Source organism: Myotis lucifugus, unplaced genomic scaffold, assembly GCF_000147115.1.
Source record: "Myotis lucifugus unplaced genomic scaffold, Myoluc2.0 scaffold_100, whole genome shotgun sequence".
NCBI lineage: Eukaryota > Metazoa > Chordata > Mammalia > Chiroptera > Vespertilionidae > Myotis > Myotis lucifugus.
The window spans coordinates 4409649-4425853 of NW_005871148.1; the positions used below are offsets into that span (position 1 = coordinate 4409649).

The 16205-nt window shown below is 53.8% G+C and overlaps 1 protein-coding gene across 5 annotated transcripts in view; it reads left to right on the forward strand.

Moving 5' to 3' along the window:
- ERN1 (endoplasmic reticulum to nucleus signaling 1) overlaps positions 1-16205 on the forward strand; it is a 68721-nt gene extending 52516 nt beyond the window's left edge. For all 5 annotated transcript variants that reach the window (XM_023757005.1, XM_014458928.2, XM_006092452.3 and 2 more), the window contains 12 exons: positions 824-942; positions 1587-1778; positions 2696-2963; positions 3657-3747; positions 4030-4219; positions 4972-5071; positions 5334-5533; positions 8534-8681; positions 9675-9802; positions 10760-10883; positions 11272-11339; positions 12061-16205. In XM_023757005.1, the coding sequence (XP_023612773.1) occupies positions 824-942; positions 1587-1778; positions 2696-2963; positions 3657-3747; positions 4030-4219; positions 4972-5071; positions 5334-5533; positions 8534-8681; positions 9675-9802; positions 10760-10883; positions 11272-11339; positions 12061-12312 (1880 nt within the window). In that variant the 3' untranslated portion in view covers positions 12313-16205. The remainder of the gene's footprint in view (positions 1-823; positions 943-1586; positions 1779-2695; positions 2964-3656; positions 3748-4029; positions 4220-4971; positions 5072-5333; positions 5534-8533; positions 8682-9674; positions 9803-10759; positions 10884-11271; positions 11340-12060) is intronic.

The window sequence follows — 16205 nt, forward strand, 5'->3', positions numbered from 1 at the left end:
TGATGAATACTAGGTAGCCACAAAGTAGTCGTGTGGAGAACAACGAGTGAACGCTGAGAGCACCGTGACCCCTGTCCTCCTAGCAAGTATGTCCTGTTGCTCTCGCGAATAGCTCACCATTCCCCGGATGGAAGCTCACATTGCGGTAAAAGAAATAGAGCTCCCCTGGAGCAATTGAAAACCAAGATGGGAAGTTGATACTCTAAGTGGAGTGATGTTACAAGGGGAAGCGTTGAAGGGCGAACTCCCTGGACGTCGAACAAAGCCTCCTAACGCTTCAGCCGCAGACAGCCTGTTAGGAACACGCACACAAGTCTTGCTCTGAAACATATCCCCAACACCCTAATTCCTCTCCTGACAAGGAGACTTCTCGCCCCTCATTATTAGATTGAGAAGACTGGATACATGCCATTAAGTAACAACATGTCTGTCTTTAAAAAATAAAAAGTTTTTATTGATTTTAGACAGAGAGAAGAAGGGAAGGGAGAGAGAGAGAAACATTGATAAGAGAGACATCAATTGGCTGCATGCCCCCTAATGGGGATTGAGCCCACAACGCTGCATGTGCCCTGGCCCAGAATCGAACTGGTGACCTCCTGATTTATGGGTGGATGCTCAACCACTGAGCCACACCCTCTGGGCAAAACTTCTGTCTTGATGAGACATTCCTGGCAGCTGCCTCTCGTGTTCGTTCTCTCCCTTTACAAACGTGAGTGTTTGCACTGCAGACCTCTCCGTGGATAGTGACTGCTGCCTCAGCTGGGCCGCGAGGGCTGCCCCCACCTGGATGCTGTTCTCATGAAAGTGTCCTTTCCTCTCCCAGGACACCATGAAACGCCGCTGTCTGCGTCTACCAAGATGCTGGAGAGATTCCCCAACAATCTGCCCAAACACCGGGAAAATGTGATTCCTGCCGACTCTGAGAAAAAGAGCTTTGAGGACGTGAGTGGGGCAGGGAGCAGTGACGGCTCTTCGGGTTGGGTGGTGGGAATAAGGCATTCCTCTTGCCTTTAGAGCTTACAGTTGACTCCGCTGGGGAGTCCACGGCAAATGACAGCTGGTAGGGACGGAGGGGAGGAAGGAGATGGCCATTAGCAAAAGCTGCAGGAAAGGCAGTGGGATTGAAGGCTGGGACAGCAGCAGAGGCCGCTGGAGGGAGGAGAGCAGCAGAGCTTAGGCCTGGAGGTGAGGCTGACCCTTGTGTCCAGGTGTGGGGCTGAGGAGACAGGCCTGACCGGATCTGAGGCTACCAGGTGGGGACCAGTGGGAAAGGGGATCACTTGGCTACAGAAGAACCATGTTACCAAACCTTGACAACCCTGGCAGCGGAGGGAAGACGGAGAGAGGAAGTGGGGAGACCGGAGTCCAGTGGCTGCTCAGCCTGAGTAACGATAACATCACAGCAGTAATTCTTAAGGCAGTCGCTTTGGGAAAGGCAGCGGTTGTCCGGCCCTGTGCTCTCTGGGAGGGCTTAAAAAATCCAGCACATCTCACATATTCCTTGTGAATAGTCAGTGCTTCTCTTGATTGGCTCGTTTGTCTTGCTGGAAATGTTGCAGAGATGTAACCACTCTCTCCCACACAAGGTTATCCACCTGGTTGACCAGACTTCAGGGAATGCGCCCAGCACCGTTTCTCAGGGTGTGGAGGAGAAGTTCGCTCACGCCCCCGCCAAGCCCGAGGCCCCCGTGGACTCCGTGCTCAAGGACATCGCCACCATTGTCCTGAGCACCTTCCTGCTCATCGGCTGGGTGGCCTTCATCATCACCTACCCCCTGGTGAGGCCCGGCCCCTCCCCCTGGCCCACCCGCATGTTTCCAAGCTTCTGTGCCTGTCACCTGATGACAGTGAGGCCCGGCCCCTCCCCCTGGCCCACCCGCATGTTTCCAAGCTTCTGTGCCTGTCACCTGATGACAGTGAGGCCCAGGCAAACACAGCAAACAAGCATATACGTTTCTTTTCAAATGTAAAAGTCAATATTTGCTAATCTTTAAAACCATTATAATTAGAGAGACACTGGCTTCTCAAAAAATGATGATTTTGTAACCAAGATCTTATGGTTTGACTGTACAAACTGATTTGTAAACCTTGCTTACAGTTCTATTTGAATAGTTAACTATATTTTCCTTTTTTAAGAATAGCCATAATAGGTGAAAATCCCTTTAACTTTCTTCTCTTAAAAACTGGCTATTAGAGATATCAGCGAGAGTGAGAAAGGTGGCCTGGTCATCCCTCCCACTCTCTAGTTGGAAATAAGTGAGCTAAAGTCACATAGTCGCGTAGGCTGTGCATTGGATACCATATACCAGAGGAATATTCCTTCATCAGGTTGCTCCGAGCCCTGAAATGTTACCACCTTAGCTCACAGTGCCCGGGAAGCGCATGCCCATATAGGAATGGACATATAAACCCTTTACTTTGGGGGTGCTTTCCACTTGTTTAAGTGGGTCCACCTCTGCTGCCCCTGCCTGGTGGCCGTCAGCCTCCAGTGGGAAGAATGGGCTGTCCTGGGAAGTCTAACTGGCAGGGAGACGACCAGCCATTGAACAGACCCTGCCTCCTGTGCTTCCCACCATCTCCTCCACCCTGTGGGGTCACATAAAGTGCACCTGCTTCTCTGGCACAGGTAGCCCTGCCTCTCCCCGGGCCCCAGGGGACACGCCGCACTTGTCTGGATGTGTGTTTCTCTTCCCAGAGCATGCATCAGCAGCAGCAGCTCCAGCACCGGCAGTTCCAGAAGGAACTGGAGAAAATCCAGCTCCTGCAACAGCAGCAGCTGCCCTTCCACGCACCCAGGGACATGGCTCAGGACGCCGAGCTCCTGGACTCGTCCGGCCTGTACTCGGAGAGCTCGGGCACCAGCAGCCCCAGCACGTCCCCCCGAGCCTCCAACCACTCGCTGCACTCCAGCAGCTCTGCCTCCAGGGCCGGCACCAGCCCCTGCCTGGAGCAGGACGACGAGGGTAAAGCCATTTGCCATTTGGTGTCGTTTTCTCTTTCATTTCAGTATCACCTGAGAGACACAGCACATGGCCCTCCTGGGAGTGTCCATGGGGTTACGAAGTTCCCAAGCGTTCAGCATATTCTCACCTGACTCCCTCCCGCTCTCAGGCCAGGGTTCTGCCCATCTGTGGCCTCTCCTCTCAGAGGGCCTTCTGGGAGCCCCCGCGGTCCCCTTTCGTCTTGCCCCACAAGGGCTGGCAGTCACTGCTGAGCAGAGGTGCCCTGGCCCCTGGCTTGAGAGCATTCCCGAAGCCAGCCAGGGGCCAGGGAAGAAAGTGCAGCTGTTGGTCCACTTTCCCTTGGGGGGTGGCTCAGGCTGGTGTCAGGACAGGAGACCTCAGAGTCCTCAGTCTCACGCTGGAGACTCTGCAGCTGGTCTCCCCATGTCACACGGGTGTTTCAGGAGCAAATCCTTGAGGTGGGTCTATAGCGAGCCCCTGTCTTCAGGAAGGTGTAAGACGTTCATTCTCACTGCAGTGCAGAGGCAGGACCGGGGCAGGGGACAGGCGTAGAGCGTCTCTCATCAGGGGACAGGCATAGAGAGTCTGAGATGCATGTCTCAGTCTGAGCTCAGGAAGCTGTAGCCACTCTCGCCTCCAGGTTTAGGTTGGGTTTGTTTAACACAGTCCCTCCTTTTTCCCGTTTTGTCCCAGATGAGGAAACCAGCATGGTGATGGTTGGGAAAATTTCCTTCTGTCCCAAGGACGTCCTGGGCCACGGAGCGGAGGGCACAATTGTGTACCGGTGAGTGGGTTGGAGAGCCCTGTGCCTTCACCACGACAGACAGGAGTGCCTGTCGCTTGCCAGGCTCCAGAGTACAGCAGGGTCAGAGCCGTGACTCAGACGGAAGAGTGCCGCCTCCAGGGAGAGAAGGGGCGACCACAGGTGGTTGGTTGGAACCTCCTGGGCTCTGAGGCAGATGAGTGGCCGCTGTGTCAGAGGAGAAGGAACACTGTGGGTCCACGGGCCTCCTGTCGTCTCCACAGCCCCCTGCACCTCCCAACCCAACCCCCCCTCGTCCTGCAGGGGCATGTTCGACAGCCGCGACGTGGCGGTCAAGAGGATCCTCCCCGAGTGCTTCAGTTTCGCCGACCGCGAGGTCCAGCTGCTGCGAGAGTCCGACGAGCACCCGAACGTGATCCGTTACTTCTGCACAGAGAAGGACCGGCAGTTCCAGTACATCGCCATCGAGCTGTGCGCGGCCACGCTGCAGGAGGTGGGTGCCCATGCCCCCACGCAGCCCCCCTCCTCCCGGCACCTGGGGCACGGTTTCAGGGACGGCCGGAGTCGCCTTTTTATTTCCTTTTATTAACTTTATTGAAGTTATAATATGTACTCGTTTAAGACAGACAGTTTGATGCATTTGCAAAGTTGTATACCCATTTAAACAAAGTCAAAATGTGGAGCAATTTTATCACCCCACCTTAAACCGGGGTGTCCCTCAGCCTGCCTGGGGCAATCTGTGGTTAGCGTCCGTCTCCCTCTTGGCCTCTGGAACACCTGGCCGGTCCCGATCCCAGGGCTGGTGTGGCTTGGAGGATGCTTCCTGATGACCTGAGTCGTTAGGATCATAATTCCTTCTGCTCAGTTTCCAACTCGCCGTGAAACTGTCTCACTCATTCACGCGTAGGTTTAATGTATGAGGCAGTGAACTTGAGTTTTTTACCCTCTTATCTTTCCCACTGTAAACTAGTAAGTTGGAGCTTAGCTGTTTGTTTAAATTAGCCTATTCTTTGAGGAGAAAGTCTTTGGAAAAATAAGGATTTGGACAGAATATTGTCAGTAAAACTTCCCTTTCTTGAAATATGATAAAAGAAAATGAGCTGACTCAATACCAAATGTTAAAGCAGAAAGCTGGAGGCAGGATTTCTCTAGATAAAATTGAATCACTTTAAAAAGAGAAAGAGGGGAATGCACCGAGGGGCCGAGTCCTGGGGCTGAGCCGCGACCTGGCCGTGTCTCTTGCAGTACGTGGAGCAGAAGGACTTTGCCCACCTCGGCCTGGAGCCCATCACCTTGCTGCAGCAGACCACCTCCGGCCTGGCCCACCTGCACTCCCTCAACATCGGTGAGAGGCTTCCTCCACGAGGCGCGGCCCGGGCGGGGTGACCGGGGTGACGGGCTTGCCCAGGTGGGCCTGGCCTCTGCCGAAGCTCTTTGCTGCATCGCTGGCGTGCACGCTGTATAAGAGTCTGAGGAGGATTCTTACGCAGTTGAAGCCTTTAGAGGCGCAGGGCGCTAGGCAGTCTGAGGAGGGTGCACTCCCATCGCAGGAGGAAGCCCGATGTTGCTCGTGGTTCACATTGGGCTCATCTGGAGTTTTGTGTTAGTTCACAGAGACCTGAAGCCCCACAACATCCTCCTCTCCATGCCCAATGCGCATGGCAGGATCAAGGCCATGATCTCCGACTTCGGCCTCTGCAAGAAGCTGGCAGTGGGCAGGCACAGCTTCAGCCGCTGCTCGGGGGTGCCCGGCACCGAAGGCTGGATCGCCCCGGAGATGCTGAGTGAGGACTGCAAGGAGAACCCCGTGAGTAACGGGCACAGGCCTTTGGAAACTGCAGCCTCTCGCACGGTCAGGACTAGGAGCCTCCTGTCAGGACTGGAGGGCCGCTGGCCCTTCGTATCGTCTCACGACCAGGTGAACGAGAGGGGCCAACGGGAGCAAGTGTCTGGGGTTCCCCACCTTTCCCAGTCACTTCCCCCGTATTTGGGAACTCAGAGCTTCCATAAGGTGAACGCACTTCCAGTTTGTATTCTTTTTCTTTTTCTTTTTTTCTCTCAACTTTTCATTTTGAGGATTTTTAAGATGTGCAGAAAATACCTTTGTACCTCCGTCCATATTGAACATTTGTTAGTTATTTTTCACTTTCTCTCTGTCTATTGCTGAACCAGTTGAATATAAAAGGGAAGCACCCCAGTCCTTCACCCATAAATACCCTAGCAGGTGTCTTCCAAGAACAAGCACAGTCCTAAGCTTTACACCATATCACACCTCAACAACTAACGTTTGACCTCTGACACTCAGTCCACATTCACATTGCCCCAGATCCCGCTTACAGAGCTGGTGTTTGCAAACCAGGGTCTAGTCAGGTGCCTTGCACGGCATGTGACGCTCTCCCCTGTAATCTGCTTCGGTCCCCGATCTTCTCTGCTCCCTGGGAGTGATGTTTGAAGAGTGAGGCGCTCGTCTGGAGAAAGCCCCATTGGGGCTTGCTCACTCTTTCTTCGTGGTGGTGTTAACTCGCCTGTGTAGTCCTTGTGTTCCTGTGAACTAAAAGTAGGTCCGAAGGACCGAATGGATTGAAGGTACATGTTCTTGCAGCAGCCGTCACAGGCCACGGCATGAGGAGGCACGGCATGGCAGTTGTACCGTTGTTACTGACCCCGCTAGCGATGCCAACTGGGCTCACTCGGCGCAGGTGGCACTGCTTTTCTCTCCACCACATTTTCCTCTTTGTTGTTCCCTGTGGGGCATGTTTGGCACAGCGTGGATGGTGTCCTCTTTCCCAACAGTCATTCGCCCGATGGCACCGTCCACTGACAGTCCCTCCCGGAATTCCTTAACTCAGTGGGAATTCTTCTGCATGTATTAGCTGACATTTTTCTATAAAGAAGAGTTTTATTTCTGATCCCCTTTCTCTCTCTCTTTTTTTGAGTCACTATGAATTCATGGATTTTTTAAATAGTGTTATAATCCATTATAGTCCTTTTTTTCCCTATTATTTTTGTTTCTCCTTTTGACACTCAAATTGGTTCAACGGGAGCCCTCCGCTGGCTTCTTCATCCTTCTGCTGAGAGCCCATCGTGTCTCGGCACCTTTATCCCCGGATCCAGACCCGGATGGGGTCAGCCAGTCTAACATAGATGAGATTCCGTCGAGCCCTCTTACCCCATTCACAGCAGCTGGTCAGTGAGTCAAAGAAGTCAGTTATGATGAAGGTCATGAGAAAATGCCTCACACTTTAAACACTAACTTAAAGCAAGTACTGTGATTCGTTAAGTAATAGGAATCTTTGATGTAGGTTTTTTCTTCGCATTCGGGTCCAACTGAATGGAGTTGTTCATTTCCTCTCCTGTATAAAGCACCTCACATGCCACTTCTGTGCCTCCTAGTTAGAGACCTAGACTTTTCACACCCGTCCTAAGAGCAGAATCCTAGCTCACTATTTATGTCCCAGTCCCTTACAGTGGAGTCTCCCACATCCAGTTCATAGGAGTTTGTAGCCACTCCCCTTTATTGAATCTTTGCAAAACTCAGCTCACCTCAAAGTTGGTGGCAGCCGTGTTTTAACAGCTTATGGGACATTTAAATTAAAGAACAAGTGGCAATAATAAGTTGGGAAAGAACATAACTGAGCGTAGAGATGAGCTGGTGGGAGCAGGGGACCCAGGCGTGTAGGACAAGAGCGCCCCAGCATCAGTGCTGAGTGTATGGGGGCGTCAGGCAGCGCAGGCTGTGGCAAACAGGGAGCTTGAGTGATACCGAGCAGGTGAAGTGACAGGTGAGAGCTTCAGCTGTGGTGGACTTGCTCCTCTGTCCCGAATCTGTCACCCGCGTGAGGACAATCTGATGAGATAAAGGTGGTCGGGCCTGGGAATTGGAAGACCTGAGCCTCATCCTTGACTGGGACAACCTTGTCCTGGTCGTCATTGGACCTCTCTGCCCAGGTCTTTATGAGATTCGCTGTGCTCAGCCCGTGGGGCTGTGCTGAGGGTGGATTGCAGGTCATTATTGTTGCAGGAGTATTTTCCCCAGAGTGGAAGGTGCCGGGCTCCTGGGTCCTCGGGTGTCTGCTGGAGAATCAGTGGTGCAGCCTGGCGACAGGCCATGCTCGGGAGCCACCTAGTGTTACGTCCAAGTAGTGCAGGCTGGAAACCACACTGCACATTTCCCGAAAGTCCCCACAGACACAGAACGGGTTTGTGGGATCAGTGAGAGGTGTACGCGAACATCAGAATGACCTCCCTGGAAACTTGTCACATAGTTTCTTTCTGGGGCTATTTTTGAAGCAGCGAGTGTTTTATTCCTTTATTAACTTAAGTTTTAAAGCCTAACATAAGCAGGCCCTGGGGTACACCAGGCAGCAAAGGCACAGAAATCCCCACCTCCAAGGAGCCACCTGCCGGCCGGGTGAAGAGTAGCTGATGGCTAGGAGGGAGCTTCCTCGGGCCACACACCAGTTTAGGTGAATTTTCACATATTAATGCACGTAATCTTGACAACAACCCTGAGAAGCATAGCATGTTCTCTCTGTTTTCCGTTGGAGGACACAGACACAGAGCGGTCACGGGGCTTCCGGCTGGCCGGTGGCAGAGCCGGGTCCCGGCAGTCGGCCCCAGAGCCCCTGTCTCCAAGGTGAACACGCCACCCAAGCGGCCCCTGCAGGGCCCAGCACCGCTGCGAGCAATTCCCAAACGTCAGCCCGTCCTCCATGACATGCTCAACGTGGAGGAAGTGGCAGCCGCACTCCCCTGCTGCTGGGAGAGGGGCTCCCCGCAGGCCTCTCACGCCCGCACTTCTTTTCAGACCTACACGGTGGACATCTTCTCTGCGGGCTGCGTGTTCTACTACGTGGTTTCTGAGGGCAGCCACCCTTTCGGCAAGTCCCTGCAGCGACAGGCCAACATCCTCCTGGGCGCCTACAGCCTCGACTGCTTACAGCCCGAGAAGCACGGTGAGCGGGCAGCAGGGCGTGCGGGGGAAGGAGCTGCTCCTCAGCTGCCCGGAGGCCCCTGCGCGGGGATGGTGCCAGCTCTGTGTTCCCAGGGATGCTCTCTCCAGGAGCCCACCTGTGGCTGGAGGGACTATTCCTGCAGCACCTCCTACAGCCAGGAAGCTGAGTTTCCGTAAGGTCACCCATTACCTGTGTGACTTGGGCAGCCCCTGTGGGGACCTGTGTTCTCCAGCTGGTGACTGGTGAGGGTTATATAATCTGAGGTCTTTCCTGCACCAACGTTCGGAAGGACACGCAGCCCGTGCGTCATATGCTGGGCTGGCTCTGGCCTGCGCCGGTGGTCAGCGGGTGCAGGCGGGGCTGGGGACAGGCCAGCTTGGTCCTCACTCTCCAGGCGTGGGTGCCGCAAGTCTTTCTTCCTGACCTCAGGCTTTTCTGTGTTATAATTTACCCACGACACCCAGTTCTTTAAAAAGTCTTTAACTTTTTAAAATTAAAAACTTACGTTTTTGCTGATGGATTAATTTCCCTTATTCCCAGTAGAGAAATGTTTAAGGCCCATAATTCTATTATACAGTGATGAATGGGTGCTGATGACACCTTTGTATATGTTACTCTGGTCATCTATCTAGGCATATGTGCATAGGTACATACTCTTTTGCAACATGCTCGGTTCTTAGCTTCACCTTGACTCTCTCCGTGTTGACCCGTGTTCAGCCAGAGTGTCATTCTCGTGGCCCCCAGTTCAGGGTAGGGGACATGGCTGTCACCGAGCCTCTGAGTGGGTATTTCCAGCCCTTTTCACACCCTGTGATGAGGACTCTCCTTATCCGCTGAAGATTCCTGGGCAAGATCTTCGTTAAGTTACAGACGAATTCCTGTCCGTGGAGTCTTAAGTCCAAGGGCGTGCAGACGGGTCAGGTGGGGGTGGTCCGCCGTGGCGCTGGGCTGGTGATGATGCGTTCGTCGCGTGCTTCTTGTCTTCCTCCGCAGAAGACGTCATCGCCCGGGAGCTGATAGAGAAGATGATCTCCATGGACCCTCAGAAGCGCCCGTCAGCGAAGCACGTGCTGAAGCACCCGTTCTTCTGGAGCCTCGAGAAGCAGCTCCAGTTCTTCCAGGTGGGCCTGGCTCCATGCAGACTGAGGTAGCGCTCGCCAGGCGCTGAGAAGGCAGCAGGACGAGGAATAAGACACACGATCCCGATCCCATACCTAGAGGCAGCCCGGCCTGGCAGCTTAATATATTTTCTTCATAAAATAAAAGTGAGATCAGGATCAAGCTATATATACAGTTTTGTATCTTGCCTTTTTTTTTTTTTTTACTGTATATACTATTTCAAGTATTTTTCCATGTTAATGCTCTAAAATTCTAATGACTGTTGCATTCTATCATATGCGTGTGCCATCATTTAAAACCTGTGTTATGGGAGCTTTCAGATGCACACAGAGGTAGAGGGAATATGATAATGAACTCCCGGTTAGCCATCAGCCGGGTCCAGCAATTGTTAACTCAGCCTTGGCCCTCTCTCCACCCCTCCCCGCCCCAGAATATTTTGAAGCAAACCTCAGGCGTCATACAATTTCATTCAAGTTTCACAGATTTAAACATTTCCTTATATTGGGTTTCTGTTTGTTTGTTTGTTTGCCCAGCTCTTAAGATAGATTCCGAGGTTAAATTACAGGATCAGTGGACATGAACTCCTGTAAAGTTGTGGCTATTTTAAGGCCTCCTAGTGTTGCCAGGTGGCTTTGGGGAAGGTGATGTGTTTCTCAGAGTCCTCCCTGGTGTGACATGCAGGTGAGGTGCTCAGGGTCCGTGGACAGGTATGATCTGTGTCATCTCTGTCGTGGAGACGGACCATGTGGGCCTCTCTGCAGTGAGCAGCAGACATGGCCACTCCCCGGGGAAAGCTAACTCACTGGGGTGGGGGAGGCAGAAGTCCAGCTGCCCCGCCCGGAGGCCGGCTTCAGCCCAGCTGAGGATTCAGGAGGCAGTGACCGCTCTGCCTGGGTGTCGATCCTCCAGCTCAGCTTCTCTCCACACTGACCACCACCTGTGGCCTCGTCTTCCTGCAGGACGTGAGTGACCGGATAGAAAAGGAGTCCCTGGACGGCCCGATTGTGAAGCAGCTGGAGAGAGGCGGGCGAGCCGTGGTGAAGATGGACTGGAGGGAGAACATCACCGTCCCCCTCCAGACAGGTGACCACCGATGTTCCCAAAGCTGCAGCTGGTTCTGAGATGCAAACGTGGAAATGGCGGCTGCAGGCTGTTTCAGCTCCAAGCACCACATGCAGGGTGGAGGCTTTCTGTGGGTGTCGTCTGGTTTAGATGCACGTCAGACCGTTACACCATGTGTTTCATTGTTGTCTGAGTGACGGATCAGTGGTGGGTGGTGCTTGTCTCTGGTCGGGTGTGATCAGCAGGTGGGATGCAGACGAGCCCCACCCGGGTTCAGTCTGGGCGCGCTCCCGCCCTTGATGAGAGTGCAGTGATGTTGTTTCAGTCCCATCGCTTAGTCCCCAGGAGCCTCAGGAATTGTTTTCTTGTGGAAAGTGTTTGTTCCATTGCGTTCCTTGTTTTTTTCTAGATCTGCGTAAATTCAGAACCTACAAGGGTGGCTCCGTCAGAGACCTCCTCCGAGCCATGAGAAATAAGGTGAGGGCTGTGAACCCAGCCACTCAGCCACCCTCTCCTCCTATCCATTCTCTACGCACCCTTTCACCCAGCCTGGAATTCTGACCTCGTAGAGGCTGGGCGGCCTTAGCCAGACTTGGCAAACTAGAGACTTTCTTCCCTTAGACGAGCTTGGTCTTCGGGGACCTTGAGGTGAGCAGCTCACCTGGGAAGCAGGCTTTCTGCTGCCGGCGTCCTTTGTGGTCTCCACTGACTGGTGCCCTCTGCCTGCCCGATCCAGCACCATGTCCACCCCTAGAGGGCCCTCTGGGCACTTCCCACACGGGCCTGTCTCCAGGGCGCTGGGCAGGGGCCCCACTTGTCTCTGGAGGGACCTGGGGGTGTCTTGGCCTGAGCTGTCACTGAGCAGCCTTCAAACAGGGCCCAGGCCCAGACGAGGCCTCCAAGCCCGTGGGGGCAGACACTTCAGTTCCAGGCGACTTTATTCCGCTTGAGGCTGCCAGGGGCCGCGCTAGGTCCCCACGCCACTCCCCTCGCTGGGCCTTGCTCAGCTCCGAGGTCTCCTCCGAGTGAGAGGAAGCAGCCATGGTGAGCAGGATGGATTGTGGGCTGCTTAACCCTTCCCCCTTTCCTTTACAGAGAACTAACGAACGTTTTCTTCTTTGAGTAATAAAAGGGTCTCTGACCAGCGTTTCCTGGGCTCTCTAACTGACGGGCCGTGTCTGTGTCGCCCTGTTTGCAGAAGCACCACTACCGGGAGCTGCCCGTGGAGGTGCGGGAGACCCTGGGCTCCCTCCCCGACGACTTCGTGCGCTACTTCACGTCCCGCTTCCCCCACCTCCTCTCGCACACCTACCGGGCCATGGAGCTGTGCAGCCACGAGCGGCTCTTCCAGCCCTACTACTTCCACCCGCCCCCCGAGCCGCAGGCCCCCGAGACTGCAGACGCCCCTGAGCCAGGCCGGACTCCGTCTTGTGGCCCCAGCTGTGACTGAGCGCCCCCTGTCTGCAATCCAGGGCCAGAGGCCACACTTAGCAAGAAGACCAGGCTCCCAACCCAGTGCCTTGAGCTGCCTGCTCTGCAGCTGGCAGAGGAGGGTCTGACCCCTAGATGGGGAGAGGTGACCCCTCCTGACCTGCAGGAAGCTGGGAAGACAGGGGTGAAAGCTTCACCACCAGGGAACAGCTGCGGGAAGGGCCGTCCCCAGGCAGCAGCAGGGCACCTCCACCTCCTCCTGGATAGACTGGCTTCAGACATGTTTCTTTTTAAACTTCCTGTTCGATGTCAGCCTGCAGGCCTTGAAGGAAGCGGGAGGAAGAAATCCTAAGCCCTGCCGTGTGCGGGGCCCGGAGCAGCTCTCCCCGACCAGCAGGCTGAGGGGCACCGACGGAGGGACGGCGGTCACTGGTCACCGAGCACAGTGCGCCCAAGTGTCCCAGGTCACTGGACCCAGTGCTTCCTCGGGGCAGTGGGGTGTGGTGTTGGGACAGGTCAGCGCACACCGGAAGGGAGTCCACGGCCGCAGGTGTGGGAAACGGAGAAGACGCTCGGTTCCAAGGCAGCTGCGGCCCCATGTGCTGGTGGCCTCCATGGTGGCTTTTGGTGGCTTTGTGGCCTGGACCATTTAGGGATGCTTAGGAGCATTTGGGGGCAAGAAGTGATACTTCCCTGGCCATCAAGGACCCAGGCAGGGACAGGCCTTCGGTACCGGAGGGTCAAGGGCCTACCTGGCCACTGTGGCCATCCCGGGAGAGCCCTGGGCCAGAGGGCAGGCGATGAGGCCTCTGTCCCTGCAGCCAGCAGGATGGCCAGGGGCTTGGTGGCCAAGGCCAGGCTCCCCACGTGCCTCGTGGGCAGGATTTTTTGTTTCTCTTGGCAGATTTTAATAACTTCATAGTTTGATCACACTGTAGAATGCTACCTTAGCACAAGTGAGCGAAGCGTCACGTGAAGCTTGCTCATGAAGAAGAAATGCAATACATCTATTCTGTGTGGTACCCCTCTCCCCCCTCCCCCCGCCGGAAGAGTGTTCGTATTCAGAACATTCTCCAGCGCCGGTGAAGAGCAAGCATTACAGTGTCACTATACACGTCATCCTCAAAGTAATATTCCCTAAATCGCCGTGTCCTTTCTCCCCCCAAATTTAATGTAATTTTTAATTTTCGTTTTAATCAATTCCTGTCTTTTCTCTACCGAGAGCCTTAGTGGTTACATGCAGTGAGGGTACCACGTGAGGAAGCGTTTCCTGTACGTTCTCCAGCCGGGGGAGCGGCTCATGCGGGTCCGCCCTGCACCCCGGTGAACTCGGAGACTCCGCTGGGAGTGCGAGTGTCACCGTGGAGTTCACTGCCTGACGGGAAATCACTGTGTCTTACTGTGCGATGTCTTCGTGGTGTTCGTGTGTGAAGGCCACGCAGCAGAGGCTCTGGTTCTGCCTTTGTAGACGTCCGTTCCCTTCCATGATGCCTGAGGTCACTCGTTCTCTTAAACAGGACCCACCTCTGTGAAGCTCACCAGTTACCTCATTCAGACCTGCACAGCCAGACGGGTTCTTCTCCCCGCTCTCATTGGCCTGTGCCAGCTCCGTTCCGCGGGTCGCTGTGCCACCAGCCCGAGGGACAGGCGGAGAAGGTGCCACGGGTGACGTCCCGGGCTGCCGGCTCTCTGCTGCCGGGTGCGGCTGTACCGCACTGCTGAGCGTTCTCTTTGCGGAGTAGCCAGGTCGTTTCTAGCCGCCCGATACTTGTCATCTCTCTGTTTTGGCTCACCTTGCCTGCAGGACAACTTCTTTTTAAAATGCCTTTTCTGCTGATCATATTTCTAACCACCCAACTGAGACTCATTGATTCACCGCATGCTGGGACACTGGCGCTGGGGACAGAGAGAGGGACAAGATAGAACCTGTGCTCTCATAGGAGCCTGTGGTGAGAGACAACAAGGTAACATCAGTGCATGAAGGAGCCCAGGGGTGGGGAAGGGCATGATTTGGGGTTTGCACCTTTTCAGTCTTAAAGCGCCCGTGTCCTGGGACCCCTTGGAACTGGTCACATTGCTCTCTGTCCATCTTATCCTCATCGCCTTCGGGATCCAGGCCTTCAGGGGCTTGCAGAGGTCTTGCGTGGACACTTGCCACGGAAACACCCTGTGGTAGATCCCGCCTCAGCCTCTAGCATTCAGGTTTCCTGCTGAGCTCTGGCACGTGGAGTACGAGTCCTAGAAGGCTGTTGGACTTTTAGAAGTATTCGGTTTTATTTTTACGACACTGTTCTCTGATGGCTTCTCGAGCTTTCTAACTCATTTTATAAAAGACTCCACGTGTCACTAGGCATCTGAGCATTTGCACTTTCGGGACTCACTGGTGTTACCTGGTAAGTCACTGAGCCATCTGGGCGCCGAAGTACAAAATCCTGTCTCAGTGCGATAGTCACCGCAGGCTCTGCGGCGAGACGTCACTCCGGCCCGCTGCATGTGTTGTACTGGAAGAGCTCCAGGCCAGTGGGCCCAGCAAAGTATTTTCTTCCCCTCAAAAACGGTCCTTATCAGCATTACCCTGGTCCTCCCACCAAGGCTTTGTGTGGACGTGATTTGCGTATCTGTGTGATTCCCTCTCATTGCTGCTCTGACCTCTCGCTGACGTGGGGGCCTTTGGACAGCAGTGCTTTCTCTTGGCCGCTCTCGTTTCAGAAGTTGGACTCTGGCCAGCTTCCCGACACTTTGGGTTTCCCAAGACTGTTCCCCTTTTCCATGTGCTCATTGGCTGGTTCCTGCGGAAGATGGGCTGGCTCCACGTCCACAGCCCTCTCTGCAGGAAGAGCGAGCCCAGCACCCCGTAGAGCCCCCTTACATTCTCGTTAGCTTTCCTTCGGTTTCTGGAATCCCTTTCCTTCATGCCTCCGTTCTGCGCCGTCCTGGAGTTGTTCAGATGTGCCTGGCCTGGCAGCAGCCTTTCCAAGGAAGTCACTGCGTGTCCCATCCAGATAAGCCAGATTTCCTCCTTCCAGGGTTGGACCGTTACCTTTCAAACCAAAGCGTCTGTCCTCTTCTGTACTTCCTTTTGAAACGGTGATTTCCCATGCGTGACTCCGGTTCTGACTGTAGCAGCACTTAAATCTCTCCTGTGCTCATTGGAGAACCACAGAACCATCCGCAGTGAGCTCCCACCGGGGCAGCCTTAACCCACAACCGCGGCCAAGGTCCCACACCCGCCTCCCGAGCTCTGCGCTGGGTGGGTGCAGTATTCCTTTTCAGTATCCCAGAAGCTGTGACGGGGGTGTCCCCATTGCCCGGAAAGCATTACCAGTCAACTCTGCCACGTTCTCAGATGCAAACCTTACGTAGTGTTCTTTTTGCAATGACCTATTTATTTAACCTATTTATATTTATTTAATTTTTACTCTGAAGTATACCCCAGCTACAATTGCACTTGCTTAAAGCATAGACGATTTGTTTTGGACAACACCCCTGACCATGTTAAAACTGGAAAAGGAAAAGTTATACTGTATCCTTCCACGGGATGGATGCCTTACAGTAGCTTTGTTAGTAAAGGGTGAATAATTTGGTCGTGGTAAAAATGTTAATTTTTAAGTGATTTAAAAATAATTCTGTGCCATCGTGTCTTCTCTGTGGATGGTTAGTTGTTAAATGTGTGTTAATTATGTGAAACAATCCTCTTTGTGGAGCCTAAAATCCTCCTTTTTAGCTTTATATTTTATAAACTGCCAGATTGTACAATTTTTATGTGTATTTTTAAAGCTTGACAATGTGAGGGTAATTATATAAGTTAAATGGCCTATTTTTGTACCTCCTGTACAGTTTTATAATTCTGCTGATTGATGATGGCGTCTTATGTTGAGCCAACCACAAATAAAGGTAGTTTTAGATTTGGAA